At 40.6% G+C, this 24714-nt stretch overlaps 1 protein-coding gene across 2 annotated transcripts; it reads right to left on the bottom strand.

Annotated features, from left to right (window-relative positions):
• Positions 1 to 8509: 8509 nt before the first annotated feature.
• Positions 8510 to 24430, bottom strand: LOC110501814 (ADP-ribosylation factor-like protein 5A). Of its 2 annotated transcripts, XM_021579651.3 has the most exons (6): positions 23990 to 24430; positions 19226 to 19286; positions 15256 to 15403; positions 14946 to 15029; positions 14297 to 14448; positions 8510 to 9238 (listed from the first exon to the last, which is right to left on the bottom strand). In XM_021579651.3, the coding sequence occupies exons 1-6, from the start codon at positions 24033 to 24035 to the stop codon at positions 9190 to 9192; spliced, it is 540 nt and encodes a 179-aa protein (XP_021435326.1). In that variant the 5' UTR covers positions 24036 to 24430; the 3' UTR covers positions 8510 to 9189. The 2 variants fall into 2 exon arrangements, with proteins under 2 accessions (XP_021435326.1, XP_036815124.1); XM_036959229.2 differs by lacking the exon at positions 19226 to 19286 and having other exon boundaries at positions 23990 to 24399.
• Between the last annotated feature and the right edge of the window lie 284 nt (positions 24431 to 24714).

Genomic DNA, 24714 nt, shown 5'->3' with positions numbered 1-24714 from the left:
TCCTTCTCCATAGTTCTCACCACTGTATATCACTACCCAGCCAACAGTTCCATTCCCCCGAGATTAGGGAAACCTTGATAAGTACTCCCTATGCTATCATAGGTTCCTCAGAGGCCTAGCCAGGTCGGTCCAAACACAGTTAAACTGTTCTCGTTTTTTTTCTTCGGCACACACATACAGTGCCTTGCGAAAGTATTCGGCCCCCTTGAACTTTGCAACCTTTTGCCACATTTCAGGCTTCAAACATAAAGATATAAAACTGTATTTTTTTGTGAAGAATCAACAACAAGTTGGACACAATCATGAAGTGGAACAACATTTATTGGATATTTCAAACTTTTTTAACAAATCCAAAACTGAAAAATTGGGCGTGCAAAATTATTCAGCCCCTTTACTTTCAGTGCAGCAAACTCTCTCCAGAAGTTCAATGAGGATCTCTGAATGATCCAATGTTGACCTAAATGACTAATGATGATAAATACAATCCACCTGTGTGTAATCAAGTCTCCGTATAAATGCACCTGCACTGTGATAGTCTCAGAGGTCCGTTAAAAGCGCAGAGAGCATCATGAAGAACAAGGAACACACCAGGCAGGTCCGAGATACTGTTGTGAAGAAGTTTAAAGCCGGATTTGGATACAAAAAGATTTCCCAAGCTTTAAACATCCCAAGGAGCACTGTGCAAGCGATAATATTGAAATGGAAGGAGTATCAGACCACTGCAAATCTACCAAGACCTGGCCGTCCCTCTAAACTTTCAGCTCATACAAGGAGAAGACTGATCAGAGATGCAGCCAAGAGGCCCATGATCACTCTGGATGAACTGCAGAGATCTACAGCTGAGGTGGGAGACTCTGTCCATAGGACAACAATCAGTCGTATATTGCACAAATCTGGCCTTTATGGAAGAGTGGCAAGAAGAAAGCCATTTCTTAAAGATATCCATAAAAAGTGTTGTTTAAAGTTTGCCACAAGCCACCTGGGAGACACACCAAACATGTGGAAGAAGGTGCTCTGGTCGGATGAAACCGAAATTTAACTTTTTGGCAACAATGCAAAACGTTATGTTTGGCGTAAAAGCAACACAGCTGAACACACCACCCCCACTGTCAAACATGGTGGTGGCAGCATCATGGTTTGGGCCTGCTTTTCTTCAGCAGGGACAGGGAAGATGGTTAAAGTTGATGGGAAGATGGATGGAGCCAAATACAGGACCATTCTGGAAGAAAACCTGATGGAGTCTGCAAAAGACCTGAGACTGGGACGGAGATTTGTCTTCCAACAAGACAATGATCCAAAACATAAAGCAAAATCTACAATGGAATGGTTCAATAATCAACATATCCAGGTGTTAGAATGGCCAAGTCAAAGTCCAGACCTGATTCCAATCGAGAATCTGTGGAAAGAACTGAAAACTGCTGTTCACAAATGCTCTCCATCCAACCTCACTGAGCTCGAGCTGTTTTGCAAGGAGGAATGGGAAAAAATGTCAGTCTCTCGATGTGCAAAACTGATAGAGACATACCCCAAGCGACTTACAGCTGTAATCGCAGCAAAAGGTGGCGCTACAAAGTATTAACTTAAGGGGGATTAATAATTTTGCACGCCCAATTTTTCAGTTTTTGATTTGTTAAAAAAGTTTGAAATATCCAATAAATGTCGTTCCACTTCATGATTGTGTCCCACTTGTTGTTGATTCTTCACAAAATACAGTTTTATATCTTTATGTTTGAAGCCTGAAATGTGGCAAAAGGTCGCAAAGTTCAAGGGGGCCGAATACTTTCGCAAGGCACTGTACAAGTTCAAATCCTAAACTACGCCTTGCTCAGACAGTCTGTGTTTTTCCACTTTACAGATACATTGTTTAATCTAATTCTGACTAAAACTAAACACAGATTATAATTTTATGATTCTCATCAATTTCATACAATTATAAGGTTTCAGAGTGGAATTATTTAATCATTATCTTTCAACATTTAAATTATTTTATCACCATAGCAGCACCCACCCATAGCACGCGCTCCAGCAGGTATATCTCACTGGTCACCCCCAAAGCCAATTCTTCCTTCGGCCGCCTTTCCTTCCAGTTTTCTGCTGCCAATGACTGGAACGAACTGCAAAAATCACTAAAGCTGGAGACTCTTACCTCCCTCACTAGCTTTAAGCACCAGCTGTCAGAGGAGCTCACAGATCACTGCACCTGTACATAGCCCATCTGTAAATAGCCCATCCAACTACCTCATCCCCATACTGTTATTTATCTTGCTCCTTTGCACCCCAGTATCTCTACTTGCAAATGTATCTTCTGCACATTCTATCATTCCAGTGTTTAATTGCTATATTGAAATTACTTCGCCACCATTGCCTATTTATTGCCTTACCTCTATCTTACCTCATTTGCACATGCTGTATATAGACTTTTCTACTGTATTATTGATTGTATGTTTGTATATTCCATGTATAACTATGTGGTGTTGTATGTGTTGAACTGCTTTGCTTTATCTTGGCCAGGTCGCAGTTGCAAATGAGAACTTGTTCTCAACTAGCCTACCTTGTTAAATAAAAGGTGAAATAAAATAAATAAACATGCTTCGTAAACAACAGGTGTAGGCTAACAGCAAAACGCTTACACCAGGGGAGAAGCCAGAAGATGCAGCTTAGTTATTGAAGGAAATGACATGATGGAGGACATTAGCAGCTGCACATTGATAGCTACAGCCTCAACTCTCAATAATCCCATCACTAACTCCTGGGAAAACAACTGCCCCCATAAACACAGAGGTAAGATGTGGTGAGTGTCATAGGTCATCATGACATAACTGTGCAAATGATCCTGGCATGTTTACCAATACCATACCACGGTGACTGGACAGTCACCCAGTCCAGACACCTGTCTGGGTGTTCTAATGGGTAACTGACATATAGGGGTCAGTAGCCCATAAAGTGACTAGGACTTGAATGCTTTAGGACTGCGGTCTTGTTTTTTCATACTGCATGCTGAGTAATGCACATTTTCCATTAACGGTGGCAAATGTTTTTATTTGACTATCTTCATAATGTATGTAGGGTGAACATGTTTGCATTTTTTTATGTATCCTTTATTTCTACAGGGTATTCTCATTGAGAAAAAAAAATTTTGCAGCATGGGACACTTCAGCATCATATGTGAGAATAGCAGGGCCGGGATGTGGTACTCACCTTTCAGATTACATAATTCTCATGTTTATGGTGTTTGACACAGTGACACATTTACAACCAATGACAAGACTATTTGTTGAAGACAGTTCCTCTGTTCCACTCAGAGATAGATTGAGGACTCAAAAAAAAACATATCTGTGCTATTATAGGGTCTGTGACAGCATGGGCAGCGCCATTGAGGCCATCTCCATTTGAAGTAGTCAATTTTCTTCTTCAAGATTGGCTTATACAGGTTGGACATGACCCCAACAGGGTCACCAGGAGAGAGCAGCCAATGAAGTTGGAAGTCCCACCCAGTTGACTACATTAAAATGGTTGAAGCACTCAATGGCAGTGCCCATGCTAATACTGCCTTTTGGCCACTAGAGGCCTCCCTCCTTCTCTATGGTTTCACTCTGGACAAGTGACCAATAGAATGGTGTTTCACAACTGAGTAATCAGAGACAATACACTCCTACTTTAATACTTGTATGTTATTCTCTTACAATTGGACATTATTTGCTTACGATCGGTCATTTTATTCCCTTTTGATGACCAACATATATGACAATTCTAAAATAAATTAATCTCACTATGTCAACTAAAAGTCATCTCATTGTAAAACTGAAAGTGAGAAAATAATGGTCTCCTACTGTAGAAACATACTACAGTATGCAAATGTCAACTCTCGTGTTGAAGTGCTGTTCCGGAATGTACTGTCCATAGAAATATTGAAATCTGAACCATTATGAAAATACATTATAGCTCACCTCTCCTCATGTCTGTCTGCTCACCCTTTCTATGGGAAGATCTCAATTGCATACTCCTAATTTCCTACTCAAAACCGATTGGAGAAAGTCAGAGGAGTGATCTCTGGCTCTCTCAACCAACTTGGTTTGAGGAGATGAGGAGAGAGGACAACAATAGAGATCTTCCCCATGTGAAGCTAAGCAAGAGATCTTCCCCATGTGAAGCTAAGCAAGAGATCTTCCCCATGTGAAGCTAAGCAAGCGATCATCCCCATGTGAAGCTAAGCAAGCGATCATCCCTATGTGAAGCTAAGCAAGAGATCTTCCCCATGTGAAGCTAAGCAAGAGATCTTCCCCATGTGAAGCTAAGCAAGAGATCTTCCCCATGTGAAGCTAAGCAAGAGATCTTCCCCATGTGAAGCTAAGCAAGAGATCATCCCCATGTGAAGCTAAGCAAGAGATCTTCCCCATGTGAAGCTAAGCAAGAGATCTTCCCCATGTGAAGCTAAGCAAGAGATCTTCCCCATGTGAAGCTAAGCAAGAGATCTTCCCCATGTGAAGCTAAGCAAGAGCTCTTCCCCATGTGAAGCTAAGCAAGAGATCTTCCCCATGTGAAGCTAAGCAAGAGATCTTCCCCATGTGAAGCTAAGCAAGAGATCTTCCCCATGTGAAGCTAAGCAAGAGATTTCCAAAGTGTGGGATAATAAAGGATACTTGACTTGTTCGGCTGTTTTCCTCATCCTGTCTTCGGCAGTCCCACAGACTGTGTCACTCTCTCACTGCTCCCGGTCTGTCCATCAGAGGCCATTTTTCTCAAAACAAATGCTGAACATGAGTCCAATGGTCCACACCAGAACAAACTGCCCCCAAGAGATTGATTGAAGAATACAGGGTTGCAAACTGGTGAGGGCCCAAAAACGTGACACTTTTTGTTGTTGCACTGAAACTGCTAGGGGGAATGCAGGTTTTAACTAATTAAACCACCAAGAATATGATCGACATGATCAGTCTCTGTGTGTAAAATAAAGTGGTTAATGTGAACCTAACTCACAGCTGGAAAATATTTTAAAAAGCAATCCAATGTTTTTTGTTGCCTAGACTTCACTGCAAATGACACTCCTGAGAAAGAACAATACAGTAATATTGCAGTTAGCCATGACAGCCTTTATAATAGAGTGCTTGTGACCACACACACACACACACACACATTTATATATTGCACTTGGGAAAAAAAACATCTTAAAGTAGAAATAGAACGAAACAAAAAGGCATTATATTTTTGCTCTATTATAGTGGCCACTATAGTAGACATGGATCAGGTGCACAAGGCTACATGTGTGCAAAAATAACATTCACTGAGTAAAACATTTTATAATCCCCCGCACCAGTGTTACTGTCAAATTCAACACAACAAAAACAATATCTTTGGGCTACACTGCCCATTATTACATTGTACTTTCTGCCTGTGGACATCTGTTCTACAATTTGCCAGCAGAGCATGATACTGTTTGCTGGCATAATTTATCTATTTCAGGCAGAGTACACCTAGCATACCCCTTTTTATCCACTGTACTGAAAAAGTGAGAGTGGGAAAGTGGGTGGTGTTCCTTTCACCTCTACAGCATTGCCTCATTTTCACCCAATTCTCTCATTCTGAAAATTAACCACATACTGTAGAGGGAAAATATGAGTTAGATAGTGGTACGTTCGTTAGATAGTTAACATTTCAAACAGATTGCCTGGGTCCAGTAAGCAACTAACGTGTTATAACTTGAGGAACGTCGTATACCAGTTGATACTATAACGACCCTAGGTTTATATGCGCGGATATTGACTCTGCCGCCAGTTTTGCCAATTTAGCGACTTTGCCGCTATATTTAGAGAGTATTCAGACCCCTCTAGCGACACATTTAGCGACTTTTGGAGACTCTGACGTGAAAGCACGTATCGTTCTTACTCTTCTCAACGAGCAGCGGGTGCTGCCGTGGGTCCCACCCAGTCCAAAGCACTCACAGGCGGTCCAGTCCTTGCGCAGCAGTCCCTCCCAGCTCCAGTCAGAGCAGGAGATGTTCACCCCTCCGCGTCCAGACTGCAAATGAATCGCGCATGCGGGAAGCCGCTCCTGGCTGATCCCGGCTGATCCCAATTAACCTGAATTAGGGTCCGACTAGTTACCATAATTTTCTCACATTGCCATTGACAGTTTTTTCTATCGTCTCTTTTTGGTCCATTTAGATTTTTTTATTTTTATGTTATGGTTAAAAATGTGGACCATAAAGTAAAAAACAAACCAAATGAAGAAAACTGAACTAAAAAACAAAACACACAAAAAATAAAAAATAAACTAAGTAACTCTGCCAGTGTCTCTTTTGGGTCACCTTTGCCGGTCCCAAGCCCGGATAAAGGAGGGTTGGAATTGTGACATTAAAAAAAACAAGAATTGACAGAAGAAAGTTCATTCAGCGTACATCAAAATTACATGCACATGGCCAATTATGCAAATTAGGAGATTACATCATTTAGGTACTTTTAGCGCCTTTTAGGACAGCCAATAGCTTTCACAACCATCTTCCTGAAATTGAGAGTTGTAAAGGTTTTCATAAAAGGAATTGACAAATGATGATATTGTAATGGGATCTTTGCATAAAACATTGTTAATTTTGAGTGCAGTTATAGATTTTCTTTTGTAGTTTCTCTTTTCAAGTGCAAAAAAGTAAAGTGTTTTTTCCCCCCTCTTCAATCCATTTGGCTCTTGACCTTACAAAGGCCCCTTTGCCAGATCCGTGTTAAGTCTGTTCTAATTCTAGTTGTAAAGACCTGAACACAGACTCCTCTTCTTCAGATAGATTATCTTTCTTTAGAAAACTGTCAAGCTTCCTCATCATCTCCTTTTCTCTATTGTTATTTAATTGCATCAGCTATTTGGCGCGTTTAATGGCTACCACTCTGACTTTATATTTGAAAAATTCCCATCGACTTCCATGACCCAAGTCTTTTCTAGCAAAAATATCTTTAGCTAATTATTATGTTTTCAATGAGATAAGTATCTTTAAGAAGTGTATTGTTTAATTTCCAATATCCTCGAGTACCTTTTGATTTTTTAGTAGCTTGTAAATTCAGGGAAATCAAGTGATGATCAGAAAAGGGAGCACTTCAACATTTTGCATAAGATATATGCATGTAATTCTATGATGTCCAAATTTGTGGCTATTGATGATATCTGCGTTTTCTGTGAAAAAGAAGGTGAGAATCTGTCTCACTTGTTCTTTGAGTGTAAATTTGTGCCCGAAATTTGGGAAAACCTTGCAAAGTACTTATCTACCATTATGAACACTGCCTATAATTTTAACATAAAATATGTTACTATTGCAATGATAACAAAACCACTGAAATGATTGTTATTTTTAAAATTATTGTTGCCAAATACTTTATACACAAACAAAAATTCCAAAATTCTATACCAAAATTACCAATTTTTCTGATTGAATTTAATTATCTTATTAGAACACTAACCCTAGTGAATAACAAAAATAATATCTTCATGAATCATTATAATAATATATTTTCAGAGTGAATATAATTGCACTTAAATTGTTTCTTTTTTGTATTTTATTTATATTTTTTGTATGTTTGAGCATTGTTAATACCTGTGTTTGGTTTGCTAGACATGTTTGATGTAGCAATGTAAGTTGATATTTGTTTTACGAAGAATAAAAAATAAAAAAAAGTTGATAAAAAAAATAGGACAGCCAATAGCTACTTCCCTTACTGAGGAGTTGGCAACACTGTTGCCGCTCGAGTACACTTTTGGGGCACAATCGATAGCGCGCTAGAAGGTCGAGGGTTCGAGACCTGCTCCCTCCCCGTTTCATTACTAATTACTAATGTTATCTCATCTGATGTTGTAACGTTAGCTGTCTGACTTTATTAGCCAGCTAATTTTCCTAAACTCAATTTTAATCAGATAAATTGGCTAATGTTGCTCAACATGTCTCTGGCTAGCTTACGGAGAATTCGATCCAGTTAGCAAGAATCTTAACAATGCTAAAAATACTTTCTCCCTCACCTCACTTTCCAAATGCCAGTTGTTTTTCGGTTACAGCTCATTAAGTACTCTTCATCACCTTCTCACCTCCGTCCTGTGGTCAGGCTTCTCATCTAACGTTACCTCTTCGTTATCGTTCAGGGACGCGCTACTGTAGCTGGCAAGCTGCCTTTCCTCTCCGCTGTCTTCCCAGAGCGCTGATGGTTGTCTCTTCTCTCTCAGTCGCTTGTTGTGCTGATTTCTGTTGTTATGTAAACGATTGGCTGAGCCTTGGATACAACCAGTATTGCTCCAAACGCGCATCGCTCGTTCGCTTACAGCCAATAGTGATCCAAAGCCGCCCCTCCCAAACTTTCTCATCGGATCTACACGAATCACATAGGTCACCTATTTTGGATTCAAAACGGCGAATTTCGCCTAAAGGTGACTAGTTTGTATCCCTGAGAATGACAAAACCACATTACAAGGGTATACGAAGATAACCAGAAACATAGGAATATTTCTTACCTGTCAAATAAATACACATTCACGACAAATGTAATGAACCCAAAACAGATAAAAACACTTTATTTTTTCCAATGTATTTCATATGAGCTGAGAGAGTTGGATTTCCCGCTCTTCGGTTCTGTGACTCAGTATCTTCAGCCATCATCACTTCAGGATTCCGATGCAGCAGGCACAAGGTAATGAAATGTGAATTAAGGAATAGAGCGCCATTTGGGACGCAGTCATAATGTAAATACTGGACTGTACACATAGGGCAATACCCCCATCTCAGACAGTATGGCAATACTGAAACAAGGCCACGCGGGGCAGGCAGGCTCACCCAAACAACTAAATACGAGTCCTCTTTTAAGTCCAAGCTCACCTCCAGTCCCAGATAGTCCATATATTTTTTTAGTTGGAAAACCAACCTTGCAGATTCAGAAATTCAACACACTGGAATTCTTATCAGTCTTTTGAACTTTTCTTTCCAGAATTGATCCTGAAAAGTTTTTCAGTTCTGGTTGCTCACAGTTCTCAGGCAGTGTTTTGTAGTAATAAATAAACACGCAGCAGAAAAACAACATCCTGGCAGTCTGGCTGGCTGGGTCAGGCCAAAGACTTCATGGAGAGGGCCACCCGTCAACCAACCACTACACCCCTCAGGACTGAAGGTGTAGAGAAAAGGAGAGGAACAGCACACCTGTTGTTTTAGTTGTTGATCAGGGTCAAAGGTCATCTGACTCGCAGTTGTGACGTCATCCACTCCAAGCCTTGGCACAACCTAAAGGTAGGGAGACGTAAGGAAACAAGATAATGGATTTATCAGTTTGTGGGAATATATTTTGATACTTCACAAATGTATGTTCTTCAGACTAACACGCAGTGCATTTAGAAAGTATTCAGACCCTTCCGTTTTCCCACATTTTGTTACTTATTCTAAACAAAAAAGTATTCAGACCCTTTGCTATGAGACTCGAAATTGAGCTCTGGTGCATCCTGTTTCCATTCATCATCCTTGAGATGTTTCTACAACTTGAATGGAGTCCACCTGTGGTAAATTCAATTGATTAAACATGATTTGGAAAGGCACACACCTGTCTATATAGGTCGCACAGTTGACAGTGCATGTCAGAGGAAAAACCAAGCCATGAGGTCGAAGGAATTGTCCGAAGAGCGCCGAAAGAGGATTGTGTCGAGGCATAGATCTGGGGAAGGTTACCAAAACATTTCTGCAGCATTGAAGGTTCCCAAGAACACAGTGGACTCCACCATTCTTAAATGGAAGAAGTTTGGAACCACCAAGACTTCCTAGAACTGGCCGCCCGACCAAACTGAGCAATTAGGGGAAAAGGGCCTTGGTCAGGGAGGTCATGGCTTTAGAAGCCTCCGATAGACTAATTGACATAATTTAAGTTAATTGAAGGTGTACCTGTGGATGTATGTCAAGGCCTACCTTCAAACTCAGTGCCTCTTTGCTTGAAATCATGGGAAAATCAAAATAAATCAGCCAAGACCTCAGAAAAAAAAAAGGTAGAACTCCACAAGTCTGGTTCATCCCTTCGAGCAATTTCCAAATGCCTGAAGGTACCATGTTCATCTGTACAAACAATAGTACGCAAGTATAAACACCATGGGACCACGCAGCCGTCATACCGCTCAGGAAGGAGACGCATTCTGTATCCTAGAGATGAACTTACTTGATGAACTTGCAAGGAAGAAGCCACTGCTCCAAAACCACCATAAAAAAGCCAGACAACGGTTTGCAACTGCACATGGGGACAAAGATCATACTTTTTGGAGTAATGTCCTCTGGTCTGATGAAACAAAAATAGAACTGTTTGACCATATTGACCATCGTTATGTTTGGAGGAAAAAGGGTGGCTTGCAAGCCAAAGATCACCATCCCAACTGTGACGCACGGGGGTGGCAGCATCATGTTGTGGGGGTCCTTTGCTGCAGGAGGGACTGGTGCACTTCTCAAAATAGATGGCATCATGAGGGTGGAAAATTACATGGATATATTGAAGCAACATCTCATTACATCAGTCAGGAAGTTAAAGCTTGGTCACAAATGGGTCTTCCAAATGGACAATGACCCCAAGCATACTTCCAAAGTTGTGGCAAATTGGCTTAAGGTCAACAAAGTCAAGGTATTGGAGTGGTCATCACAAAGCTCTGACCTCAACCCTATAGAACATTTGTGGGCAGAACTGAAAAAGTGTGTGCGAGCAAGGAGGCCTACAAACCGGACTCAAACCGGAGGAATGTGAAAAAATTCACCCAACTTATTGTGGGAAGCTTGTGGAAGGCTACCCGAAACATTTGACCCAAGTTAAACAATTTAATGGCAATGCTACCAAATACTAATTGTGTGTGTGTGTGTGTGTGTGTGTAAACTTCTGACCCACAGGGAATGTGATGAAAGAAATAAAAGCTGAAATAAATCACTCTACTATTATTCTGACATTTCACATTCTTAAAATAAAGTGGTGATACTAACTGACCTAAGATTAAATGTCAGGAATTGTGAAAAACTGAGTTTAAATGTATTTGGCTAAGGTGTATGTAAACTTCTGACTTCAATTGTACTTGAAAACCTGCTCCAGAGCACTCAGGGCCGCAGACTGGGGCGAAGGTTTACCTTCCAACAGGACAACAGCCCTAAGCACACAGCCAAGACAAAGCAGGAGTGGTTTTGGGACAAGTCTCTGAATGTCCTTGAGTGGCCCAGCCAGAGTCTAGACTTGAACCTGATCGAACATCTCTGAAGATGGAGATCTGATTTTCTGTAATATACCATTGCAATGCTTAAAAGCCAGATCAATGAGAGTGGGATGGACAGACCATAATATTGTGACCATAACCATGAACACCAAGGTTCCAAAGACACCCCCTAGGATTGTGGTCAAAATACATTTTAAAACATTTAATCATGAGCTATTTCTAAATGATTTGGCTGCTGTACCCTGGGAGCTGATTTATCTAGAGGATGATTTAAATCACGCTACAGCACGTTTTATTGATTTGCTCACTGAGGTAATGGACCATCATGCCCCTATAAGGAAGAATACAGTTGGTGCCCGTCCATCTCCATGGATTGATGATGAACTGGGTGTGGCTTTTTCTCTAAGAAATATGGCAAAAGTCTTAGCAGCCAAGTCAAAATTAGAAATTGATGAACAGAATAATAGAACATTACGTAATTATGCAGTTAAATTGAATCGAAAAAAAAAAAGTTTTTACAATGATGCGTTTATTGATTGTAAAAATGATTCTAAAAAGGTATGGGACACAGTTAAGGGCTTACTTGGTACATCTATCTCATCATGCCCATCTAGTGTGAAGGTTGACGGGAGAATAATAACAAAACCAGTTGATGTAAAAAAAATCTGCAACATGATTGGCAAAGAAAATTAAATTACTGAGCAACAATGTAAACATACATTCTTCCAAACAAGCTATTGTCCAATGGATTGATGATCATATTATGAGCAAACAAGATCTGCTCTTTTAGTCTACAAACGGTGTCAGTGGAGGAGGTGTTAAACCTATTGAAGTCATTACCTGATGGTAAATCTACAGGTTATGGTCTTATGGACAACTTTTTGATTTGCTGTGCTGCTCCCCAGATTGCAGTTCCACTGAAATACATTTTTAACTGGTCACTTGCAAATGTATGGAAGCATGCGAAACTGTAACCTATTCCGAAAGACTGCAAAGAACCCATTACTCCTGCCAATAGTCAACCAATTAGTGTACTCCCTACACTCAGTAAGATATTGGAGGGTATTGTGAGCAGATAAATGTGGGAGTACATGGAAAAGAATGATCTGATTACAGCCAATCAGCATGCTTATCATAAAAACCATTCCACTACCACTGCATTGGTTGATGTGACTGACCAGTGGCTCAATGCTATGGATAATGGCAAGTTTGTGAGTGTTCTATTTTTAGATTTCAGTGCAGCATTTGATTTAGTGGATCATGAAATAATTTTGACAAAATTAATGCATTATGGTTTTAAGGAGGTATCATTGAATCGGGTACAGTCATATCTAACTGACAGGAAACAGTCCACCTATATCAATGGTTCCATTTCTTTCCCTCATGTGTTAAACTGTGGAATACCGCAGGGCAGCTGCATTGGGCCACTTCTTTATTTAATATATACCAACGATCTTCCATATGCCTTAGCTGAAACTCAAGCTACTATATTTGCAGATTATACTCTAATTTATGCAGCAAGACAATCGGTTAAACAGGTACAGCAAGCTTTACAAGGAGATTTGGAGAATATCGGGGAGTGGGTTTGCCAAAACAAACTTGTTTTAAACATCAAGAAAACCAAAGTTATGTTGGTCTGTTCAACTAGGAAAAGACCAAAACAGCATGGGATACAATTAAGTATGGGAGGAGTACAAATTGAAGAAGTGGCAGAAACCAAACTATTGGGAGTGCAGCTAGACAATTGCTTATCATGGTCGTCTCAAATAACTAATCTATGTAAAAAATAAAAAAATAAAACAGCACACATAATCAGAAGGATAGCTAAATATTTACCAGGAAAAATTATTTAGCAAATAACACAAGCATTAATTGAGAGTCAGGTGAACTACTGTTCTGTGGTCTGGGGAAATACATCATTAAGTGAAGTTAGGAGGCTGCAGAATGCACAGAACAAAGCAGCAAGGATTGTTTTAAGGTGGAGATATGGTTCTTCTGTTGCAGTCATGCGCAGTGTTCTTGGTTGGTCATCAATCGACAGGATTATTGAAAAAAACACATGCTTATTTTATTTCATAATATACATAATTTAAAACGGCCAAGTTCTATTCACAACGGTATTCAGTTGGTAAGCGACAGACATGCCGTAAATACTAGGAATAGATTGTCCACCTTCTATGCGTTATCCAGACAGAAAAGAGAAATAGGCAAAAGAACATTTCGATTTAGAGCAATAAAGAAATGGAATAAATTAACTGAGCAAACTAGAAACATTTTAATATATACATTTAAACATTATTATTATTATTTTTTTTTAAATATAATACATATAAATGTTGTGGGACTATAGTAGATGAAGAATCAATATTTTTTAGATTGAGTATTTATTGGGTCATTGTGTATTATATTATATTATATTATATTATATTATGTATGTTTGTAATACTGTGTTATATGTGAAAATGTGTTTGTATTATAAATTGTATTTTAATGTTTAAGGACTCTTGGAAGATTAGTCCAAATGGGGACTAAAAGAGATACAAATCAAATCAAACATGGAGACCTTAAAATAGCTGTGCAGCGACGCTCCCCATCCAACCTGACAGAGCTTGAGATGATCTGCTGAGAAGAATAGGAGAAACTCCCCAAATACAGGTGTGCCAAGCTTGTAGCATCATACCCAAGAAGACTTGAGGCTGTAATCACTGCCAAAAGGTGCTTCAACAAAGTACTGAGTAAAGGGTCTGAATACTTATGTAAATGTCATAGTTTATTTTTAATACATTGCAAAAATGTCTGAAAACCTGTTTTTACTTGGTCATTATGAGGTATTGTGTGTAGATTGAAGTGTAAAAATAACTTTTTAATACATTTTAGAATAAGGCTGTAACGTGTAACAAAATGTGAAAAAAGTAAAGGGGTCTGAATACTTTCCAAATGCACTGTATGCCTAAGTAAATGATTGCCAGTACTACCAGTGCTAGCACTGTCTACAGCAGTTTCTCAACCTTGGGGTCATGGAACAGCACCAGTCCCTAAGATGGTTAGCGGACACCGATTTAGTAGTTTTAATGAGAGTGGTCTGGTCCGCCAAGGAGAAAATACAATTTCTTACCCCTCCCCAGTGAGGGCGCAGCAGGCCTGGATGTGCCACTGGTGGTCTTTGACTGATGTGAGCTGCAGGCTCTGGGAGATCTCAGCCACAGACATGCAGCCCTTCACATCCTGCTTGTTAGCAAAGATCAGCAGGCCCGCCTTCTTCAGATCCTGAGGGGGGGGGAGAGCGAGAAAGAGAGAGAGAGAGAATTTGGAGTTTAACACACTTAATTTCAACTCTGGAGTACTAAAATGGATGGAGGAGAAGGACTGGTAAATGATACAATGAGGGAATAGAAGGAGGATGAGGAGAAAAAGCGAGAGGTGCCCGTATGCTCATAGACCAGGAGTATCAAACTCATTCCACGAAGGACAGTGTCTGCGTGTTTTGGGTTTTTCCTTTCAATCAAGACCTAGGCAACCAGGTGAGGGGAGTTCCTTTCTAATTAGTGACCTTAATTCAATCAAGTACAAGGGTGGAGGAAAAAACACGCAGACACTCGGACCTCCGTGGAATGAGTTTGACACGCGTGTCATAGACCATCGTGGAACACCGGCTGCTGCCATGTCTTCTGCTGTGGGTTATACTGAACTCATACCATCTTGACCCACACATATTGTCATACGTCCTCTCACATAAAACATGAACAAGAAGACCAACAACTCACTTCATGTGCAAGCATTCTGTAGAGCTCCTCTTTGGTGACAGAGATTCTCTCTCGGTCAGTGCTGTCCACCACTATGATCACAAACTGGAGAGAAAGATGGGGAGAGCGATAAGGACAGTTAAAAAGACAGCCGGCAACACTTTACAGTAAATTGCTCTTATACCGAAGTAAAAACACTGGAAACATTGTATTGAGCCGTTTAAAAAAAACAATTGCATAGCAATATTGTTGAACAGTTTTTGTTAATTTAATAAAAAATAAAACTACAAAATAATAATAACTGCCATACAGCCACAATACGTGGTCTGACCTCTGTGTTTGTGTAGTACGTGTTCCAGGAGGATCTCAGTGACTCCTGCCCTCCGATGTCCCACATCAGGAAATGAGTGTTGTTCACCACTATCTCCTCCACGTTGCTGCCTATTGTAGGAGAGGTGTGCACCACCTCGTTCATAGAACTGCATCACAAGCACAGAAGGTTCTCAATCAATGCAAAAAAAAAGTCAGATACAATTCTGGTAGGCATGAGAACAATGGGGTTCCCAGAGTTCACTTCACTTTGTAATCTATGCCCCATTGTATCATTCTTCCATGAACTGTGGGTTAACCAAAACCTAGCTCAATATTGGACAAAAGGAGCCTAACGTTACTCCTTATAGTCCAAGGACCTTAGGCAGGCAGCCTAGCAGTTAGAGAGACGAGCCAGAAACCGGAGGGTTGGCAGTTCAAATCCCGGGTCCAACAGAAGAAAAAAAAATCTGGTGATATCAAGATTTCCATTAGGAAAATATGGTGCCGGACAATGTGACCGGGAAGATTTGAATTTACTGGCCATTTGAGAAATTTACTGGACCCATAGAGGTCGACCGATTATGATTTTTCAACGCCGATGCAGATTATTGGAGGACCAAAAAAAGCCGATACCGATTAATCGGACGATTTTTAAAAATGTATTTGTAATAATGACAATAACAACAATACTGAATGAACACTTATTTTAACTTAACATAATACATCGATAAAAATCAATTTAGCCTCAAATAAATAATAAAACATGTTCAATTTGGTTTAAATAATGCAAAAATAAAGTGTTGGAGAAGTAAAAGTGCAATATGTGCCATGTAAAAAAGCTAACGTTTGAGTTCCTTGCTCAGAACATGAGAACATATGAAAGTTGGTTGTTACTTTTAACAGAAGACTTCAATATCCAAGGATAGAGGTTTTTAGATTGTAGTCAATATAGTATTTATAGGACTATTTCTCTATACCATTTGTATTTCATATACCTTTGACTATTGGATGTTCTTATAGGCACTATAGTATTGCCAGTGTAACAGTTCCGTCCCTCTCCTCGCCGCTACCTGGGCTCGAACCAGGAACACATCGACAACAGCCACACTTGAAGCAGCGTTACCCATCGCTCCACAAAAGCTCTGCAAGGGGAACAACCACTCCAAGTCTCAGAGCGAGTGACGTTTGAAACGCTATTGGCGCGCACCCCGCTAACTAGCTAGCCATTTCACATCGGTTACACCAGCCATTAGGCTGATAGGCTTGAAGTCATAAACAGCGCTGTGCTTGCGAAGAGCTGCTGGCAAAACGCACGAAAGTGCTGTTTGAATGAATGCTTACGAACCTGCTGCTGCCTAACATCGCTCAGTCAGTCTGCTCTATCAAATCATAGACTTAATTATAACATAATAACACACAAAAATACACATTAATATGGTTGAATCCGGAAACTATCATTTCGAAAACAAAACGTTTATTATTTCAGTGAAATACGGAACCGTTCGATATTTTATCTAACGGGTGGCATCCCTAAGTCTAAATATTCTTGTTACATTGCACAACCTTCAATGTTGGGTCATAATTGCGTAAAATTCTGGCAAATTAGTTCGCAATGAGCCAGGCTGCCCAAACTGTTGCATATTGTCGTGGTAATTTCCTGTATTACTAAACCCAGGAGAGTTTACAAACCACACACAAGTCAGAGTTACATTTTAAACTTAATCTGTAATTATATGAGCTTCCCCATAGCCCTTTGACTCTCAGATCAATTCAGTGTCTATAAATGAATTCTGAGTGTTAACATAATGGCAACTGAGATATTTTATAGCAAAGATGCACCCCTCTCAACTTACATGACAAACCACAGATCTCAGGAACTCTTCACAAAGGGCCTTTTACTTAAAAAAAGGAGTATCCCATAGCCAGATAGCATTAGCTATAAATTATCGTTCAGTTTGGTCTCTAAAACGAGATTCTAATCTCGTACCTAGTACTTCACAGTACCAAAACATTACCTCACGATCTGGAATACTCTTTAGGCTTTATTGGCCAAAGACATTGTAAATCTCCTCTGTTAGTGCTCTCATAGAGGCCCATCCTCAGTGGAACACACACAATATTCGACAGATTCTATTCTGTCGAATAAAACAACCATTCTAATGCAATACAAAGATTATAAAATAATATTACAAGCACTATAACAAAATCTTGCAATTTTCCACGACATCTTCCCATCACATGGTTTAATAACAGATACATTCACATTGGAAGACAATGTTCCATTCTGACCTCTCCCCTCTCTAGGCCCCAAGTGACTTTTCCCTAGAGAAGAAAGGAAAAATGCAACTGCTGACAGTATAGTCCAAAAAGAGACATTCTAATGACAAGTATCGTCCAAAAAGAGACATTCTAATGACAAGTATCTCAAAGTAAATAAAACATATTATTTATCTTTGTTACCTAACTAATTCTGATTCAGCTACGACAATATACCCTGACTCTGCGTGCAATGAACGCAAGAAAAGTGACAATTTCACCTAGTTAATATTGCCTGCTAACCTGGATTTTTTGTAGCTAAATATGCAGGTTTCAAAATATATACCTCTGTGTACTGATTTTAATAAAGGCATTGGTGTTTATGGTTAGGTACAACGATTGTGCTATTTTCGCAAATGCGCTTTTGTTAAATCATCCCCCAGCGTGCATCGATTATATGCAACGCAGGACACGCTAGATAAATAATAGTAATATCATCAACCATGTGTAGTTATAACTAGTAATTATGATTGATTGATTGTTTTTTTATAAGATAAGTTTAATGCTAGCTAGCAACTTACCTTGACTTACTGCATTTACGTAACAGGCAGGCTCCTCGTGGAGTGCAATGAGGCAGGTGGTTAGAGCGTTGAACTAGTTAACCATAAGGTTGCAAGATTCGATCCCCCGAGCTGACAAGGTGAAAATCTGTCGTTCTGCCCCTGCACAAGGCAGTTAACCCACCGTTTCTAGGCCGTCATTGAAAATAAGAATGTGTTCTTAACTGATTTGCTGAGTTAAATAAAGGTATATAAAAAATATTTAAAAATATGCTAAATCGGCGCCCAAAAATACCGATTTCCGATTGTTATGAAAACTTGAAAATCGGCCCTAATTAATCGGCCATTCCGATTAATCGGTCGACCTCTAACCCATATGCATTGGGTACATAAACCATTATGGCGTCCACCCACAGTGCTCAGAATGACAGAAATCACATTTAGATTATGGTAATGCATCTTAACAGAACATGCAACTCATGTAATGAAGCAGCCAATAAAACGTAATTTGCCCAAATGGAATTTGCAGGAAAACACCATTCTAAACAGAGCACCTAATAGCGGTTCTATTTTGTGATAAGATAAAAATCTCTGTTAGAAACTTAGAAATAGGGGGTATCTAAAGATGCAACAACTAAGATGGGTTGCTAATATGACTAGGATTGACAACGAAAGAAAGTTGATATGAAAACCAATTAAACAGAAGATAAATGGCATAGCAGCCCCACCCAACCATGCCTGCTTCAGGGCATCAGAAGAACTGAGAACAGAGTGGCGGAGGAGAGTGCTGAGGGTGAAGGCTCTTCTTGACTGACTTTCAGGAAACTATTCTAGGCTTGGCCTATGTGCAGCCCACCGGAGTTGGATGTGACCTATACATCCAACCCAATAACAGCCTCTGTTGAAGACCATTGTCCAACCCAATAACAGCCTCTGTTGAAGACCATTGTCCAACCCAATAACAGCCTCTGTTGAAGACCATTGTCCAACCCAATAACAGCCTCTGTTGAAGACCATTGTCCATGCCAATAACTACATGTAGGCCTACTTTTGTTTTAGTTCTTACAGTCTTTGAGATTATCAGTATAATGAAAAGCACTACATAAATTACATCTTCCCTTTCATAGACGTCCCTCTCTTCCCCTTAAAAAAAGGGTACAATAGGCTACTTACAACTGGTAAAGAATGGTGGTCTTCCCTGCATTGTCCAGGCCCACAATAATAACCTTGTGCTCTGAAAAAGTGAGAAGAAATACATTTTAAAAACACATTCAAATAATCACAAGACACTATAAACTTCAAAAATAAGTCTGACTTCAATGCCCAGTGGCTGACCTACGCTCCCAATACGGAGCAGCACAATCGAGTCATTTGGATATGTGTTATTCAGCTCTCCACAGCACAGTCATAAACTAAACAAGCCATTCATTATAGGAGCTGCAAGACTTAAGACTTCACAGTGATAAACTGCAATGTTACACACATATCCAAACGGCTCTCTCACTGCCCTTTCTCTGAGACATGGCAGTGCCAGAGACACACACACTAGAGTGAGTGGTCTCAGTGCTGTGCTTGCTAAGGTTTAAAGCAGCAGCTGTCGGTAATGGATGGCACACACATAACGGATACTGACCCACCTGCTCAACTGAACAAAGAACGGATACTGACCCACCTGCTCAGCTGAACACATAACGGATACTGACCCACCTGCTCAGCTGAACACATAACGGATACTGACCCAACTGCTCAGCTGAACACAGAACGGATACTGACCCACCTGCTCAGCTGAACAAAGCCATCTGCACTCAAACATACGGCTCCATGTAAACACTGTCACTGGCAGACAGAAAAATAAACACCAACAAGAAACACTGGACCAAAACAAAAGACAGGATACTCTTAGCACACACACTACAATGTTGTTAGCATGGTGCTAGCTGCCACTAGACAAGACATTACATTACACCTGTGAAGTTGGTCTAGTCCTCATGAGTATGACTGAAGAAGGTACATGGCCTATACAAAACTAGCCTCGTACGAACTATCCTGATCTGGCAAGCTTACATTCTGTATCCATGCAGCAGTAGTGAAAAGAGAATTTAAGCTTGCGAGGTCATCGGGATGGTTCGTGCGAGGTCATCGGGATGGTTCATACAAGGTCATCGGGATGGTTCATACAAGGTCATCGGGATGGTTCATACAAGGTCATCAGGATGGTTCATACTAATGCAAAAACCACACCTTGACCTGAATTCAAGACATGTCCAGTATGGCTAATCCAGCCAGATATGGGCACAGCAGGCTGAGCAAACATATGACTAATAAGCTGAAACAATATCCACCCCTTTTAAAAGCCACAGGCAGGAGTAGGCGGTGTATATTTGGATTGGATCTAGAGCTAGGCCTACTCACTCCCCTCTTCCTTAATACTCACTCCCCTCTTCCTTAATACTCACTCCCCTCTTCCTTAATACTCACTCCCCTCTTCCTTAATACTCACTCCCCTCTGTCCTTAATACTCACTCCCCTCTGTCCTTAATACTCACTCCCCTCTGTCCTTAATACTCACTCCCCTCTGTCCTTAATACTCACTCCCCTTTGTCCTTAATACTCACTCCCCTTTGTCCTTAATACTCACTCCCCTTTGTCCTTAATACTCACTCCCCTTTGTCCTTAATACTCACTCCCCTTTGTCCTTAATACTCACTCCCCTTTGTCCTTAATACTCACTCCCCTTTGTCCTTAATACTCACTCCCCTTTGTCCTTAATACTCACTCTCCTTTGTCCTTAATACTCACTCCCCTTTGTCCTTAATACTCACTCCCCTTTGTCCTTAATACTCACTCCCCTTTGTCCTTAATACTCACTCCCCTTTGTCCTTAATACTCACTCCCCTTCGTCATTTCTCTTCCTGTCTCTTGCTACATGTATTTTTGGCAGACCTGCAGCACAATCCCCAGTGTTTAGGCTACAGCACCGGGATTCAACTTGACTGCTTCTCGGGACTGTTTACAGTAAATGGAGTGGTCTACTTCGATTCACGGTCACAAATAAGACTACTTTGGTGTTCATTTTTTAAGGAAAGGGAAATTCCTATTTTTGCTTTACGAAACAACTTCAGATGACACCAAGTAGCACAGGAAGCCAACTTCCCATGTGGGGGGGTCTAAGCTATGACATTATGTAGACACTTTTTTTGGTGGGCGTTATCTAGATAGACACTAGGGCTGGGAAACGCCAGGGACGATACGATATTATCACTATACTTTGGTGCCATATGTCTGCTGCAGAGGGTCAAGAGACAGCCAGGAGAAAACTAGTTTTGATCAGTCATGGAAATAAAAGTGCTGAAAACAAAATGTATTTAACAGAGAGCAGACCTTAATATGAGAACATTTTTTGCAGCCACTGCAAAATGCAGATTGCAAAGAGCACGCATCTGTCACCTGAGTTTGAGGTCTCCAGTTAGTCTTGCGTAAACTAATGCATAAGACCTTGTCTCTGTTGCAAAGGTACCTCGGGTGTTTTAGGCTGTGTTGCAGTTAAAATTGGTGCACACGGTTCCTTCAACAATATAGACTGTATTCACTGTAAAGGACCTTTGTACCTGGTGCTGTGCTAGTCTATTTTACTTGTCATTCACCTTGTGAATGAACTGCTGTTTTTTTTATTTAAAACTGCCACAGCCCACATTGAGAAGTCTTTGAAATTCCTTTTTGAAGTACTACTGACACAGCGACATAAACTTAACGTCTCTCGGACCATGGGCTTTATGACACGTGGAACACTGTTGCTTGTGGACGACTACCAATCAAAGCCTTCCCCAGACACCGGGCATAGCCAATTACAATAGGCCTATGTGAGAGGACAAGGTCTTTATATTACAAATAAAGACATTGTGAGAGGAGAGTCCAATGAAACTAGCCTAGGTTTTTAAGAGACAATTCAGCTACAGTATTGCTCTGACTGAACCAATATGGAACCGCTAAGAGATGGGTCATGCTGTATGCCTGTAACAAGAGTTACACTGACAGCGAATAAAGTGGGTCAATAGTTGTTGAAAACGCTTATATTTCCCCCTTTCAGCAGCCTTGAAAACTAGGGCTGGGAATTGGCAGGGACCTCACACACAATAATATCCCAATATGTAACTGTATCGATTTTTCCCCCAATCACTACTTGAAACGCATAAAAAGCTCTTCATGATGGGACATGCTTTGGGTGGGAGGTATACCCGTCTCTAACCTAATCTAGCAGGCGTAAAAAAGATGCCTGAGCAGAGTCCACACATTTGTTTTTCAGGGGAAATGGAAGTTAGGTGGAAAATACCGTATTCCTGAAAAACGGAAACATCCGCTTTGTATCGACCCCGCGGAGAGTGGCCTGGCTGTCTGGTAGTAACAGGTAAACAGCCTGCGACAACAGTAACTCTCTTGTCAACTCCTAATGGAATTTCCATGCCAAACATGTTAGGCTTGACAATGACAGCAATTTAGTTAGCAAACACAAACATCTGGGACCAGCCTAGTACAACAGAACAGGATTCGTCGTCGTCATGACTGCTTTGTGTTCATCCATAGGTAAACATCCTGATGTGGCACTGACTGCATGTGGGGATAGGAGTGAACAGTAGTCTTTAGTCTTTAGTTTCTAGTCTTTAGTTTCAATATCTGGGATTGTTTATGTATACGACCTTGATTTGACTAGGCAAACAATCCTTTAACACAGTCAGTGACCCCCTGAGAATAGGCCCACATACTACATAAAAAGAGGCCAAGAGAGAGAACTTTCCATAGGAGCACTCTGCTGCCCTCGGGTCTCGTGTTACAGGTTCACACAGATCTGTTTACAGATTGAGTTAGTTCAGGATTCAGCAGGGAGGGATTGATTACATTTTCAGCTAAATTAGACAAAAACACAGTGCACTTAAGAGGACATTCAGCACAGCTCTTAGCTGACCATCTGTGAGGGAAAACAGGAAAAATACTGCATCAAAGGCCAGTTGCTGGGCTAAGGCTCAAAATTAATATTCAAGTTCCATTTTACTCTCCAGTGATCCTGAACTTTAGCTAGGCTGACTCAACAAATGTGGTACACAGCGAGGACGGGAGTCCAAATGTCATCCCAATGTCCAAACAGACTCCCATAGTTGCGGTCCAGAACCAAGGCTCTCTGAACAATGCAGTAGTGATATAGCTATAACAATATACAAAACACATGGTGATATCATTCAATATAGCTAGCTATTACACCAGGGGAGGATGGCTAATAATAATGGCTGGAACCTAACGAATGGAATGATACCACTCCACTCCAGGCATTACCACAAGCCCGTCCTCCCCAATTAAGTTGCCACCAACCTCCTGTGTATTACACTACAGTACTTTGTGGACGGCAGGTAGCCTAACAGATAGAGCATTGGGCCTGTAACCGAAAGGTCTGTAGTTCCCCGAGCTGTCGACGTGCCCTTCAAATCAAAGTACACATATTTGCTGATGTCATCGCAAGTGCAGCGAAACCCTAACTGCTCCAGGGTCGCCGTTAATAATGGCAGACCCTGGCCGTCTCAGAGGATCTCTCAGTCAGGGGAAGTTGGGATATGAAAAAAATATGTCCAATTCCCACATGCCAAGAATTTCACATAGGACAGATAAACACCCAACGAATTATTATAATAATGACTTTACACCCCCCCATTTTTATTATATATATGTATGTATATATATATATATATATATATGTATGTGTGTATATATATATATAAAATGTAATAGCTAGCTAGCAGTTTTGTAAACACTGGAACATTCTTGGCTGTTGGCTAACAGCTGGACTATCTAAATAACAACATGAACTCAGCTGGATACGTTAGACGCTAGGAAACGTGCTACGCTAACTAGCTAACTACACACTCGACGTCAACGATAGGTCTGACATACCTTGATGATTGAAAAGCCTCCATAGCTTGGTGAAAATTATTCCCATGGCTGTTGTTGTAGAGCCTTTGGAGGCAACTAACTACGACCAATTTGGCAGTAATTTAGCTAGGTAACTAGCTGACTGGCTAGCTAGCTTGCTATCTGGCGAATTCCTGAAGATGTTGCTAACGTAAATCGGGCAATGCAGTCACACGACCTGGCAATATTTGACGGTGGAAAAGAGACCAGTAATATCAACGCTTATTGATAAAGTTATCATTTTTGCACGAAGGCTTTTCCTTTATGGCCGAAATAGAATTACAGGACGACGTTTTTGCATTTCTAGCTACAGAATACAACGGTAGCTGATTAGCTAGCCCTGGAGTGCAGTCGTCAACACTGACGCATGCTCTCTCCACAATCCGCCCAGTGAGGATGGATTACCAAATCAGAGACAATTATGACGAATAAAGTTTAGGGTGACACCTTATACGTTACATTGCATTATGTGTGCAAAGCCCACTATCCAGTAGTACTGCATCCATAGGCACTTCAGGTCATTCATCATTTGGAGTGAGGCAATTGCAGCCATTCACAAAATGCCATATATTTAATAAGATCGTATATTCAGTTCATGTGGGGTCTAACCCGGGATTCCCAAACTTTTTCTGCACAAAACCCAATTGACAGTAGAAAATGCAGTGGACCCCACGTGGGAAAATGACATTCCCTAACGCTGTGTTCAT

The sequence above is a fragment of the Oncorhynchus mykiss genome, chromosome 22, assembly GCF_057628025.1.
Source record: "Oncorhynchus mykiss isolate SJ-2025 chromosome 22, ASM5762802v1, whole genome shotgun sequence".
In the NCBI taxonomy this organism is placed as follows: domain Eukaryota; kingdom Metazoa; phylum Chordata; class Actinopteri; order Salmoniformes; family Salmonidae; genus Oncorhynchus; species Oncorhynchus mykiss.
The sequence above is the reverse complement of the archived record's forward strand: the minus strand, read 5'-3'. Positions and strand labels throughout refer to the sequence as shown.

Bases quoted from the DNA above. Each gene is read 5' to 3' on its own strand.
- LOC110501814 (XM_021579651.3), bottom strand. From the start codon at position 24,035: ATGGGAATAATTTTCACCAAGCTATGGAGGCTTTTCAATCATCAAG. The intron at 15,404-19,225 runs GTAAGTAGCCTA...CTTGTGATGCAG, and splicing joins ACCACCATTCTTTACCAGTT to TTCTATGAACGAGGTGGTGC. The intron at 15,030-15,255 runs GTCAGACCACGT...CTTTCTCTCCAG, and splicing joins CGTACTACACAAACACAGAG to TTTGTGATCATAGTGGTGGA.